Raw genomic sequence first — 11,818 nt, 5'->3', positions numbered from 1 at the left:
CTTTCATGAGGAGGCTGGCAGCTCTGGTTGGAAGAATATCAGCTTCTAGCCTGTCTTGAGGCCTCGGTGACCCTCTTGCAACGATGCCTGTAGCACGGATACTGAGCACTGCCTGGAAAAGCAGCTCTTGCTGGGCTCCAGGGGGGATCCCAGCTCCTAGAATAACAGACTCAGAAAACGAGGATTGAAGGGACCTCAGGGGGTCACATCTAGTCCAACCCCCTGCTCCAAGCAGGACCAGCCCTAACTACATCATCCCAGACAAGGCTTTGTCTACCCTAGTCTTCAAAACCTCCAAGGATGGAGACTCCACCACCTCTCTGGGGAGCCGGTCCCAGGGCTTCACCACCCTCCTGGCAAGAGTTTTTCCTAATATTCAACCTCAACTTCCCTTGCTGCATCTTGGGCCCATTGCTCCTTCTGTCGTCCGTCCCCACTGAGACCAGTCCAGCTCCAACCTCTTTGCAGCCCCCCTGCAGGGAGGTGAAGGCTGCTATTCAATCCCCCTCGGTCTTCTCCTCTCCAGACTCAATCAGCCCATCTCCCTCAACCTCATCTCACAAGACATGTCCCACAACCATTTTCGTTGCCCTCCACTGGACTCTCCCCAACGTGTCCACATCCTTTCTGTAGTGGGGGACCACAGCTGGACACAGGACTCCAGATGTGACCTCCCCAGTGCTGAATAGAGGGGAGGAATCATTGCCCTCGATCTGCTGGCAACGCTCCCCCCGATGCAGCCCAGGATGCCGGTAGCCTGGTTCAGCCTGCTCCAGAGCGCACGTCTAATCAGCTTACAGTCAGTTTTAATTATCTGCTGCTCAGCCTCCCAGTGCCAAGATCTTCTGATGTCTCTTGCTGTTTTGCAGCCAGGAACCATCCCAGAGCAAAGCATCTCTCGGGCCTCTGGAGCGGGATGGATCTGGGGTTTATGGAGATAAACGTGCCTCTGATGGATAACATCTGAGCTTTAAATCAGAGGGCAGGGCACAAAATGGGCTGCAACTCCTGCCTGACCCAACTCGGTCAAAACAAAGAATTTTAGGGCGTGGGGACAGAAAGCAATTTGGGTTTGGTTGCTGGTTGGATATCCAGGTGCAGAGATGCAAAGGTAACTGAGAACTGTGTGCAAGCCCAATGGAAAAAAAAAGAGGCCCCTAGGGAACACCAGATACCTCTTCTACACGTGTCTCATGTGTAGCTCCCAAAATGGAGACCGGTCTCCATCTCTTCCCCTCCCAGGGATAAAGTACATGCTTCCCCCTGCCAGCTATGAGCCCTGTCCAGGCCAAACAGCCCCTCTGGGATCAGCACAGTGGGAAGGGACACAGCTGCACCAGTCTAGGAGCTGCGCTGCAGAGGATCTGGGCCGCCTCCTTCCTCTGCTCCCTCTCTGCTGGGAGGGAGAGCAAGACACACGCTTATGTCAGGGTGCAACTCGTTATCCCTTGTGTCTGTGCCACTGTTAGTGCCAACTGGGGCAGCACGGGAGCAGGAAATACCCCCTCTGTTATCCCCACAAAGGGCCCTGCCTCGCCCCAAGGTATGTCTTCGGCACTCAGCCACGCTCCCGTGGCCGGCCAGGCTGCATCCCGTACGCCCCTACGGGTGCCAGTCCCTTACCTTTCATTTTCACCAGAGCCTGCTGCTGCACTTCTCCTTTGCTGTTCCTGGCATGGCAGATGTAGTTGCGCTTCAAATCCTCCGGCGTGACCTTTGCAATCGTCAGCATCCTCACAGTGTCCTTGTCGCCGAAGAGCTGGGCAATCTCGCTGGGAAAACAAAAGGGTTAGCATGCAGAAGCCCAGTGATGTGCATGCGATTTGTTGCTATTCACTTTAGACTTCTCCTTTATTTTTGGCAAAACAAAAGACAATTAACAGATCAGTTGTTCGTCGCTGGTAGCAGATCAGGAGTTTTGCACTGAAGGTCAATGCTCAGCACTGCATGGGGTAGCTGGTCCTTGGGCAACTTCTGCCAAGTTTTACTTGTTTTCTGCTGCCTGATTGTTGGCTGTGTGTCACAGGAGATTTGAGAGAGGAGATTTCTCCAATCACTTGGGTTTCCTAAACTCCGAGTCTAACTTCTGCCTCTGCTTCCAAAGTCCTGTGTGACTTTGGAAACACTGCTTCATCCTTCTGTGCCTGGGTGGTAAAGCGGGGGTGATGATCTCTCTCCTTTCTCCCCCACGTGGCCATGTCTATTTGCAACCTGCTCAGGGCAGGGGCTTTCTCTTACTTGGTGCTTTGCAGCCCTTTGCCCAAAAAGGACCCACTCTTCCCCAGGACCCTTCTGTGAGATGGCACTATACTTTCCACAAGACGTGCGACAGCAGTACAAGGTAGTGCAGCAAGTCAGAGGACCGGGTCGGGCTGGAAGGGACCTCACAAGGTCACGTCTGGTCCAGGCTCCTGCTCAAGGCAAGAGCATCCCAGACTAAACCAGCCCGGCCACGTGACTGTCCAACCTGCTCTTGAACATTTCCAAGGTTGGAGAGCCCACAGCTTCTGCCCCAGTGCTCGACCACCCTCCTGGTCAGACAGTCCCTCCTCCTCTCCAGCCTGAATTTCCCCTGCTGCAGTTTGAGGCACTGCTCCTTGACCTGTCCCTTGCAGCCACGGAGAAAAGCCCATCTCCCTCCTCTCTATAATTGCCCTTTAGCTATTTGAAGACTGTTTTAAATCCCCTCCCTCCCCCAGTCTTCTCTTCTCCAGATTAAATAACTCGAGCTCTTTCAGCCTTTCCACATCCGTTACGCTTCTCAAGGCCCCTAATAAATTTTGTGTTGCTCTGCACTGGGCTCTTTCCAATCTGTCCACATCCTCCTTGAAGTGTGGATGCAATACTCCAGGTAGGGCCTTGCCAGGGCTAAACAGAGAAGAATCACTTCCCTTGATTTGCATGCGACACTCCTGATTAACACAACCCAGGACTGAATTGGGTTGGTTTTGGGGTTTTTTTGCAACAAGCACTATTTGCTCATACTGAGTGTACAGTCTCCTGTAACCCTCAGGCCCTTCTCTGCAGTACTGGGCAGGGTGAGGAGATCTCACATCCTCCTGCTCCAAAACCAGCTGCTTGCATCACAGGAGAACCTCCCTTATGCATTGACAGTACAGGGCCTATGACACAGAGAAGAGCCGTTCCATTGTTATCCATTGTGGTTCGCAGTCTGTGGTACGGGTACCACCAGTGGTACACAGACAACCCGTCAGCGGTACGCATTAACAGATTGATTATAATTACTTTATGTGACAAAAACTTCCTGGTGGTACTTAAGATTGAACTGAAAAATTTTCTGGTGGTGCTTTCAGGCCATATCATTTTAAATGGGTGGTGCACAGTCTGTCAGAGTTTGGGGACTGCTGCATGAGAGGGCAGCTATAGAAAGGCATCAGTTCACTTAAGAGTTGCTTTTCAACCCTAAATAACTTCTTTTTGAGGCTTGGGCTGAGGGCCGTTTGAAATGGCCAATAGCCAGAAAATAATGCAGCTCCCTGGGGCTGTCACTAGCCCACATCCTGATCAGCTATTAGCAAAGGGAGCTCTGGCTGATGCCCAGAGGGGCTGTGCTGGTGGAGACCTGCATCCATGGTCCAGCCGTGGGATAATTAGGAGAGGATGCAGACAGCAGACGTCCGACTTGCAAATCGTTACCTTTGAGTGACTTTTACCCGTGGGTCCGTGATGTCGTCCGTGTTTTTCCCATCGATGGTCCACCACACCTCGGTGCGGGAGTCCTTCAGGAAAGTGAAGTAGACCTGACAGGGCAGAACAAGATCTTCCCCTAGGACAGAAGGTTGCCAGTGAAATGCAGCCCCTCCAGCCTTCATTCTCCCTCCCCATTGGGAAGGGACCGAACACAACACCCGAGGTCCTGGAAGCACGAAACAATACGGCCCCTTCCCTTCACCGCCAGCTACATGGGAGAAACGTGTGACCGACAGGTCCGTGACTGCTTCCTGTGAGCCTGAGTGACCTACGCACGTGAAGACACATTTGCTCTCCGCTCTCTCGTGAGGTGGGGAAATGCTGCTAGATCCATTTTACAAACGTGAAGACTGAGATTTGCCTAAGATTGCCCAGGAAGTCTGGGGGAGAAGCAGGACCTGATTGCAGACCTCTTAAACAGTGCATTAAATATAAGGTTATTCTCAATGCAGCAGTGGCCAAACACACCGTGCCAGGCACTGCATGAACACAGACTACCCAGCGGTCCCTGCCCTGAAGAGCTGACTGTCTGCACAGACGAGGGGTTGCTCTGCGGGGTGCATTAGCAATGTGACAATGCGCAGGCCGGGAAGAGCAGGTTAGATCCATGCTTTACTGGGAGGGGAAGGGGGCCAGCTAAATGGGAACTGGAGGGGATGGGAAGGAGGCAGAGGATGGGCTTAGTTCCCCCCCATTAAACCTCCCTACGGGTGACACTTCTAGCTCCATCTGCTTCTGCAGCTGCTCCCAGGTCCCAAAGCACGGGACAGACGATGCACAGTCCCCATGAGCACAGAGAAGGAACATGGACAGGAGCACCGGGCATGCAGGTTCATTGCGCCGCTTAAACAAGACCTTCCCCGTCCCGGCAGACACCCCCACATGGCACAGGAGAGAGCGGTGAATTACCTGGTTCCAGCTTGTAGACGACTTTCTCGTTGGGAGAGGTGAACTGTGGCGGCAATGCCTTGTTTGGAGACCCTGCAGGAGAGGAAAGTGGGATCCCTCCTGAGCTGAGAACGAGATCTGGCTTCGTTGGGGCCATTGCACGGACTAATGCTAACTCGCCACAGCCCCCGAACAACTCTAGTGTGCGGCTGCAGGAGCCTGTCTTGCAGCGCTGCTGCTGTGAGCGGCACGAGCAACATCAAGGGCAGAATTCAATCTAGGCAGACTGCAAAGATGCTGGTTTCTTCTGAAAACCCCTACATTGTGCCATGTCTGGAGAGAGACTCTGGGCTCATCTACACTCTCCCGTCCCCCCCGGGCATCTCTGATACCACCCCCAGGTCAGCCTAGAAGCCAGACTCTTCTCCTGGCCCTACAGCAAGCTGTTTGCTCCTGCCTGAAATTATTCTTCCTCCTTGTGTATTCAGTGCATAGCTATTGCCACATGACCAGGGCATGCTCTAGCATTCACCAGGCAGATAAGGGTCTTTGGGTAAGTCCGACATTTTTTTATTATATCAACTAAATAATAAATTAGACCAAAAACTTTTGCTTGGTCTAATAAAAGACACTGGATTTCACCAAAGAACCTTGTCTACCTATGTCCTTAGACCAACACGGATATTACCATTCACCAGGCTTTTAAAGTCCACCAAGAATTTGCTGTCATCAAGACTAAGCTTTTGTGGCTTAGTCTTCAGACCGGGGCAGCTCTAAAGAAGAACCAGCCCAGCCCTATGACCTGGCCACCTTCATCTGCACAGAAAAGCACCTAAAGTTTTAAAACAGGCAGGTGGAAACTTCCAAAACCCACGAGGAAACTTTGAAGCTCTTTCTAAAAGGCTGTCAACACCACTACACACTTTCTGCTGATGGGTTGTGGTTCCCATGTACCACCCCAGGCCACCCCATCCTGTGATGCTTTGGGTATCCATACACCAGGAGATGCAGAGCCCATTGAACACACACAGGCCACATCCTGGTGTCTGGGGGAGTTGTCTTAGTTGGCCCCCGGATCCTTCCCCATCTCCTGCCTCGGTTTCCCCTCCTTACCCACCACCTTCATCCGCACGGTTCGGGTGAGGTTGTAGGCCCTTCCGTTCTCCTGGAAGGTCACGATGCAGGTGTAGTCTCCCTTGAAGGTGTCGCGGATGATGCCGAAGGTGAGGTTGGGCCCGTGAGGATAGATGTCGTAGAAGTCCTTCACAAACACGCAGTTCTGGAGGCAGGGAGAGGGAACGCTCAGGTGTGGAAGTAAAATAGCTTCCCCCCTCCATCCCCTCCCTGTAAAACACCGGCACCCGAGGCAGCGATCCACCCAGAAACATGGCGCCAGGACTTGGATTTGGTGCCACGTATGGGTGAGGGTCTGCAGGCCAGAAGGCATGCAGGGAGGGGAAAGGTCTACCCCATGCCTCAGTTTCCCCAGAATAAAACAATGATGTTAATGGAAAATACGACGGAAAGACGTTCAAAGGATGGAGCCACTTGAGTGTGCAACCCCCTTTTAGCTCCCTCCTGAGCATGGGAGAGTAAAAGCTGTCAGGGTGGTTGTCGGTGGCAGGAGAAATAGAGGCATTGCCTTGGTTTTCCCCGTGGTGCAGGCCAGAGAGTCCCTAAAAGCACATGGGCAGCTCCTTCTTGCAAGATGCTCCACCCAGGCAGCATCAACCAGTTCCCTGCTAGCCCTTCAGCCCTGAGAACTGACTGCATTTACATGGATTCAGACAAGAAGCCAAAATCCCTTGCTGTTTGCAACAGCTCCCCAAATCAATGAACAACACAAACCTAACTGCATATTGCTGTGTGCTTCCTGCAGTGCAGGGGGGAAAAAAAAGAGCGGAGGATCAGGTGTGATGCTGCCAAAAAGTCTCCTAGCCCTGGGTTTGCAAAGGCTATGAGGAGTCAATGGCATGATCCTTCCCTTCTGCACTGGGGAGGCCACATCTGGAGTCCTGTGTCCAGTTTTAGGCCCCCCACTACAGAAAGGATGTGGACACATTGCAGGGCAATGAAAATGGTTGTGGGGCTGGGGGACAGGACTGGCGAGGAGAGGCTGAGGGAACTGGGCTGACTGAGTCTGCAGAAGAGAAGACCGAGGGGGATTGAATAGCAGCCTTCACCTCCCTGCAGGGGGGCTGCAAAGAGGACGGAGCTGGACTGGTCTCAGTGGGGGCAGATGGCAGGACAAGGAGCAATGGGCTCAAGCTGCAGCAAGGGTAGGTGAGGCTGGATATTAGGAAAAACTCTCACCGGGGAGTAGCAAAATACTGGAACAAGTTACCCAGAGAGGTGGTGCAATCTCCATCCTTGAAGGTTTTGAAGACCCAGCTAGACAAAGCCTTGTCTGGGATGATGTAGCTGGAAATGGTCCTGCTTGGAGCAGGGGGTTGGACTACATGTGACCTCCCAAAGTCCCTCCCCACTCGCATTTAACATGAGTCTATGAATTTCATCTACTTCAGTCCAGCCACTCATGAACTATCTAACGCGGTGAGCTGGGTGGGCAATGCCCGCTCTGTCCGTGGGTGGGATCCAGCAGGTGGTCCTGATTCAGCATCTGGAATGGGCACGGGCAGGGCTCTTGACCCATGGGTAGAGAGAGAAGCAAAACCAGGATGGGAGAGATCTTCCAAGTGCGTGACAAACTAATCCCCAGGTCCAAGCCCAGATCCTCATCTGCCATTGACGTGTGTGGTTCGTTTGGGAGGACTGGAGCTGCACTGAGTGACTCCTGCCAGGGACCTGGCCCCTGCTGAGCAGCCGAACGAAGGGCATAAATTGCTGAGAAACCTTAATAAGCCTTCCACTCAGTGCAGGTTTCCTGCCTTGCCTGACAATGTGCCAAACGGCTGATCGCTTCTCAGGAAGAGGGTTAGGGCAATGACATCTTGATGGTCATAAAAGCCAAAGATTTGCACATTTTCTCCGAAATTATTTCTGAATGGTGCATTTCCAAGTCAGATTCATCTTATCGTGGCAGTTTAAGGCAGAAGTAATATACCATTCATAATGGTTTTTATAAGGCGCGGGATGACTTGCTGTCTGCACAATGATTTCCATGGGGCTTTTTTGTTTCACTCTGCTAATTGATTGTCGAGATGTGAATTTCAATGGAGGCAATGAGAGAGGCATTTAAACCCACAAAATGAACTGACTTCCCTTTGCTAAAAATGATGGCGTTTCGTGAGAAGAGATGCACTGGCTCCTATTAAGCAGCTGCGCTGCTCCAGTACCTCCCAGCTACACATCTCCTGGCTCTTTGCAAACCCCCAGTGAATTAAGCATCAAAACCCCCTGTAGTAACAAGTCCACGGAGAATTTCTACAGCTCTCTCTTCCCTGTTGCTAACCAGAGCTGCTACAGCCTCGTTTTCTCCTGCAAAATGAGAACCGGCTAGTGAGGGAGCCCGAAGTCAGGGTTTTAAATAATGCATGGTGGTTGCAGATGCCTGACCAGACACCCCAGGAAGATGCCTGATTTTTAGAGCTGGGGCCATGCAGCATTTTCAGAGAATCAGGCCCTACGGGGTTGTCTCCAGCTTGGCAACCACAGGACTGTGATGCGAAGACGCAAGGCTTGAAAACTTGAACATCGCGGCAGTGATTTCTCTGCTGATTTCTAGGGTACAGGATGCAAAGTTTGGTTGTCTTCACTCCCATTTCACAGAAGGGGAGGCCCAGAGTTGGTGAGCCACCAGGGCAGGGCAGCATCTTAGAGACTCACTGGTTTATAAGCAACAGCCGACTTCATCCGATGCTAAGAGAGGAGGAAGCTGATGCCTATAACGAAGCGACTTGCCCAGGAGCATCCGAGTGGCTTTGAGCACATCTAGGAGCTGGACCTCAGTGTCCAGAGTCACCGTCTCTACTGAGTCACTGGAAAGGAGTGGGGAATAACCCCCAATTATGTCCCATTGCAGGTAAGGGGGGTTTTACTACTTGGAGCTAGCTTTCGCTGAAGTTATGTAATTGGGGCTTGACCTCCCAGCTCTTATGCAGCGATGGCTGCGTGCATCACCCTTTCCCATAAGACACAGTCTCTCCCCCAGTCCTAACGCCCCAACCCTTCTTACCTTGTACCACTTGATAGTTGGCTTTGCACTGGGAGGGTAAAACCCATCAATATCTGGGCAAGGGATGATTTCGTGAGCGTGCTCCAAGTAGAACATCTCTTCCATGGGCTTGATGGCATGGCTGATGCAGAAACCCGGGTCTTTCTGAACAACCTCCAAGGGAAACGCGACTTTGCTGCAATAGGTTGTGTTCCTAAAGGGAGAGAAGTGGCCCGGTTGTTAGCTCAGTCTGGTTCACTTATATGCACCGAAGAAAAGCCACAGGTTGGGTCTCAGAAATTCCAGTGCTGAGACGATGCATTCGGCCACATTTTCAGATTTACATGCAGAAAAGAAACCTCAATAATACAGGCAGGAGGCAGACACGGGAGAACTTGCCAACATGACTAATGCACCGAGCCCTCTTTTGTGACTGCAACAACACTTCGCAGGCACCCTGGTGAAAAAAAGAAAGATGCGGACAGCAAGAGAAAGGAGAGACAGAAATCTCCTCCTTGACCCTCTGAGGATGCTCTGCTCCTGCCCTCCTGCATCTTGGGCTGTTTCTCCATTTTCCTGACAACCTTTGAAGCCTCTGGAAGATGGGATGGACTGAGGTCCCTTCCAACCTTAACCGCCTGCTGCAAAGCTTGGCCAAGAGCCCCCCACCCCGAAGCAATACCTTTGCCCCAAACACGTGGCTCATTCCTTAATGGTGCAGGCCTGTGGAGTTTGCTCGGGGTTTCTTCGTGGCCGTTTGCAGCTAGCAATCAGCAACGTGTCCATTAATGCTTTCAAGGTGCCAAGCCTAATTACAATGTAAATGGGCTTGGCGCTGCAAATTCAGATCCCCATTCACTCCGATCACAGCGCCCTTTTCCCTGCATGGAGATGGGAAGCGGACAACACAATTTCCTCCCCATACCTAAGGGACTCTGAGGGTCCTGAAACGCAATGCCCACCACCCTACCTGAGCATGCACGTGTAATTCCCCGTGTCGTTGAGCTGGGCAGGCCGAAACCAAAGGGTGTCCTTCTCCTTGCTGATCCGGCTGTCCGGGAGACGGAAGTTGATGGGCTCCTCCAGGTCCCGATCCTGCCCGATCCAGTACCAGATGAGGGTGAGGCCGGCGGAGTGGGCCGTGCTGTAGTTGAACTTCAAGAAGGTCTCGAAGAGCGGGCATTTGATCCTGGCGGGCTCCCCGTCGTAGAGCTGGATTTGTTTCATGGTGTCCACACCCCAGTCGTCGCAGCGCTCTGCAAGCAGAGAGAACAGGGGGCCCTGACCCTGTGTCTGCTGAGAGCAAAGACCAAAGCATCTAGAGCTGGGTCCTATACAGCTGGGTGGGATACTTTGCCCTATTTGGGATATCAAGAAGCCTGTGCTCCCGAGGCATCGTTTCCTCATCCTCCTCTATCTACCTGCTGTCTCTGCAAGCATTTGGGGGCAGGGGCTCTTGGTTTTGCGTGTACACCGTACCTGGCACAGCGGACTTCTGCTACAGAAATTCAGCTCGGACAGGCAAGGGCATCGTCAATAATAAATAGCAGTGATAAACAGGTGTGTGGAGACCTGCCGAGAGTCTCCCGTAGGCAGGGAAGCTGGGGGCAGGCAGCTCCAGGCCTGAAAAAAGGAGCGGTCCCCTGAATTGCATCCCTGCAGCCACCGGCCTACATCAGAAACCAGGATGAGCGGGGCAGAGACAGGAGCTGGGCCGTGCAGAAGAAAGCTCTTCTGCAAGCCCACATCCATCTTCACTGATAACGGAGGGAAGACAGATAAATTGCAGCCTGAAAGTCAATTCTTCTTCAGCCGGCAGCTCTTCCCTCCCGAGTCAGTGCCGGCAAGAGAGGTCTCCCAGGAAAATGGGTGCTGGTGACGGGGGAAAAAGTGTCACCCGGCTGCTACCCGATGTGTGGCTGAAGGGGAGGGAGGTTATGATGCCCCAGCACATCCAGTCTGGCACCGCTGATGCTGCCCCTTCCCCTCCCAGGGGAAGACCCACTGCCAGTGCAGATCTTAGCTACCCAGGGAAGTCATCCTAAAAGCAGACTTTCATAGTTTCATAGTTTCTAGGGTCGGAAGGGACCTGAGCAGATCACCTAGTCCGACCCCCTGCCATGGCTTTCAATGGGCAGTTCGCTAAAAACACCAGCTCAGGGCTCGGCAGCCATCAAAAAAGCAAATGCAATGTTCAGGATGATGAAGAAGGGAATTGTGAACAACACTGAAAGCATTGCAATGCCCCTTCATACATCCATGGTGCGTGCATTCAAGCCTTGAATACGGTGCCCAGTTCTGGTCCCCACGCCTCAAAGTAGATACAGAAGAACAGGAGAAGGTCCAGAGAAGGGCAAGAAGGATGGTCAGGGGCATGGAGGGGTTTCCATGTGACAGGAGACTGAACAGGAGGCCTGTTCAGTTTAGAAAAGAGCTGCTTGAGGTGTGTAGGAGAAGGGTTTGCAAGGCACTGAAGAGAGAAGAGAAAGTCAACAGGGATTTATTATCGACTGTGTCTCTCATCAGACAAGAAACCAAGGAGTTGCAACATGAAACGAGCAGGCAAGATGGACCCGTGTCTGATCCAGGACACAGTAGCTCTTATGTTTTTCATGGTTTTGCTGCCCCTGGCAGTGCTACATTAGGATGATGGCATGCTCCAGGGCTGCCCGCTGCAAAGCCCATCACATCTGCAGAGAAGACCCGGGTAGACCAAGCCTTGGCTGGGATGATGGAGTTGAGGCTGGTCCTTGGAGCAGGGGGTTGGACTAGATGTGACCTTCTGAGCTCCCTTCCACCCTCATTTTCTGCGACCAGCATCACAGTCGTGACCAAGTAGGACGAACTAGTACGCTGCAAAGCGGCTGAGCTGCAGGGTGGCCAGGCTACCCACCGCAGGACTGCAGGTTGTAGCTGGGTTGGTCTTTTCTACCTTGGACAACACAGAGCAGCAGCAGTCTCCCGCTGCCTGAAGAAGGGTGTTTGTGCCCAAAAGCTTGCAAAGACCTTTTTTCCAACTATTTAGTTGTTCTAGTAAAAGATATTGCATCTAACCGGGCTACCCACTGGATGGCCTGGGCCAGACTTCACAGTCACGAGTCTGTC

At 52.6% G+C, this 11,818-nt stretch overlaps 1 protein-coding gene across 4 annotated transcripts in view; it reads right to left on the bottom strand.

The window, feature by feature from the left end:
• The window catches only part of IL1RAP (interleukin 1 receptor accessory protein), a 65,971-nt gene that overhangs the window by 25,004 nt on the left and 29,149 nt on the right, over window positions 1–11,818 (bottom strand). For all 4 annotated transcript variants that reach the window (XM_019503480.1, XM_019503481.1, XM_019503482.1 and 1 more), the window contains exons 3-8: window positions 9,684–9,969; window positions 8,735–8,927; window positions 5,713–5,878; window positions 4,621–4,692; window positions 3,658–3,787; window positions 1,624–1,772 (exon numbers count right to left, since the gene is read on the bottom strand). In XM_019503480.1, the coding sequence (XP_019359025.1) occupies window positions 1,624–1,772; window positions 3,658–3,787; window positions 4,621–4,692; window positions 5,713–5,878; window positions 8,735–8,927; window positions 9,684–9,969 (996 nt within the window). The remainder of the gene's footprint in view (window positions 1–1,623; window positions 1,773–3,657; window positions 3,788–4,620; window positions 4,693–5,712; window positions 5,879–8,734; window positions 8,928–9,683; window positions 9,970–11,818) is intronic.

The sequence above is a fragment of the Gavialis gangeticus genome, unplaced genomic scaffold (assembly GCF_001723915.1).
Source record: "Gavialis gangeticus isolate Ggan-Ray unplaced genomic scaffold, GavGan_comp1, whole genome shotgun sequence".
Taxonomy (NCBI): domain Eukaryota; kingdom Metazoa; phylum Chordata; order Crocodylia; family Gavialidae; genus Gavialis; species Gavialis gangeticus.
The sequence above is the reverse complement of the archived record's forward strand: the minus strand, read 5'-3'. Positions and strand labels throughout refer to the sequence as shown.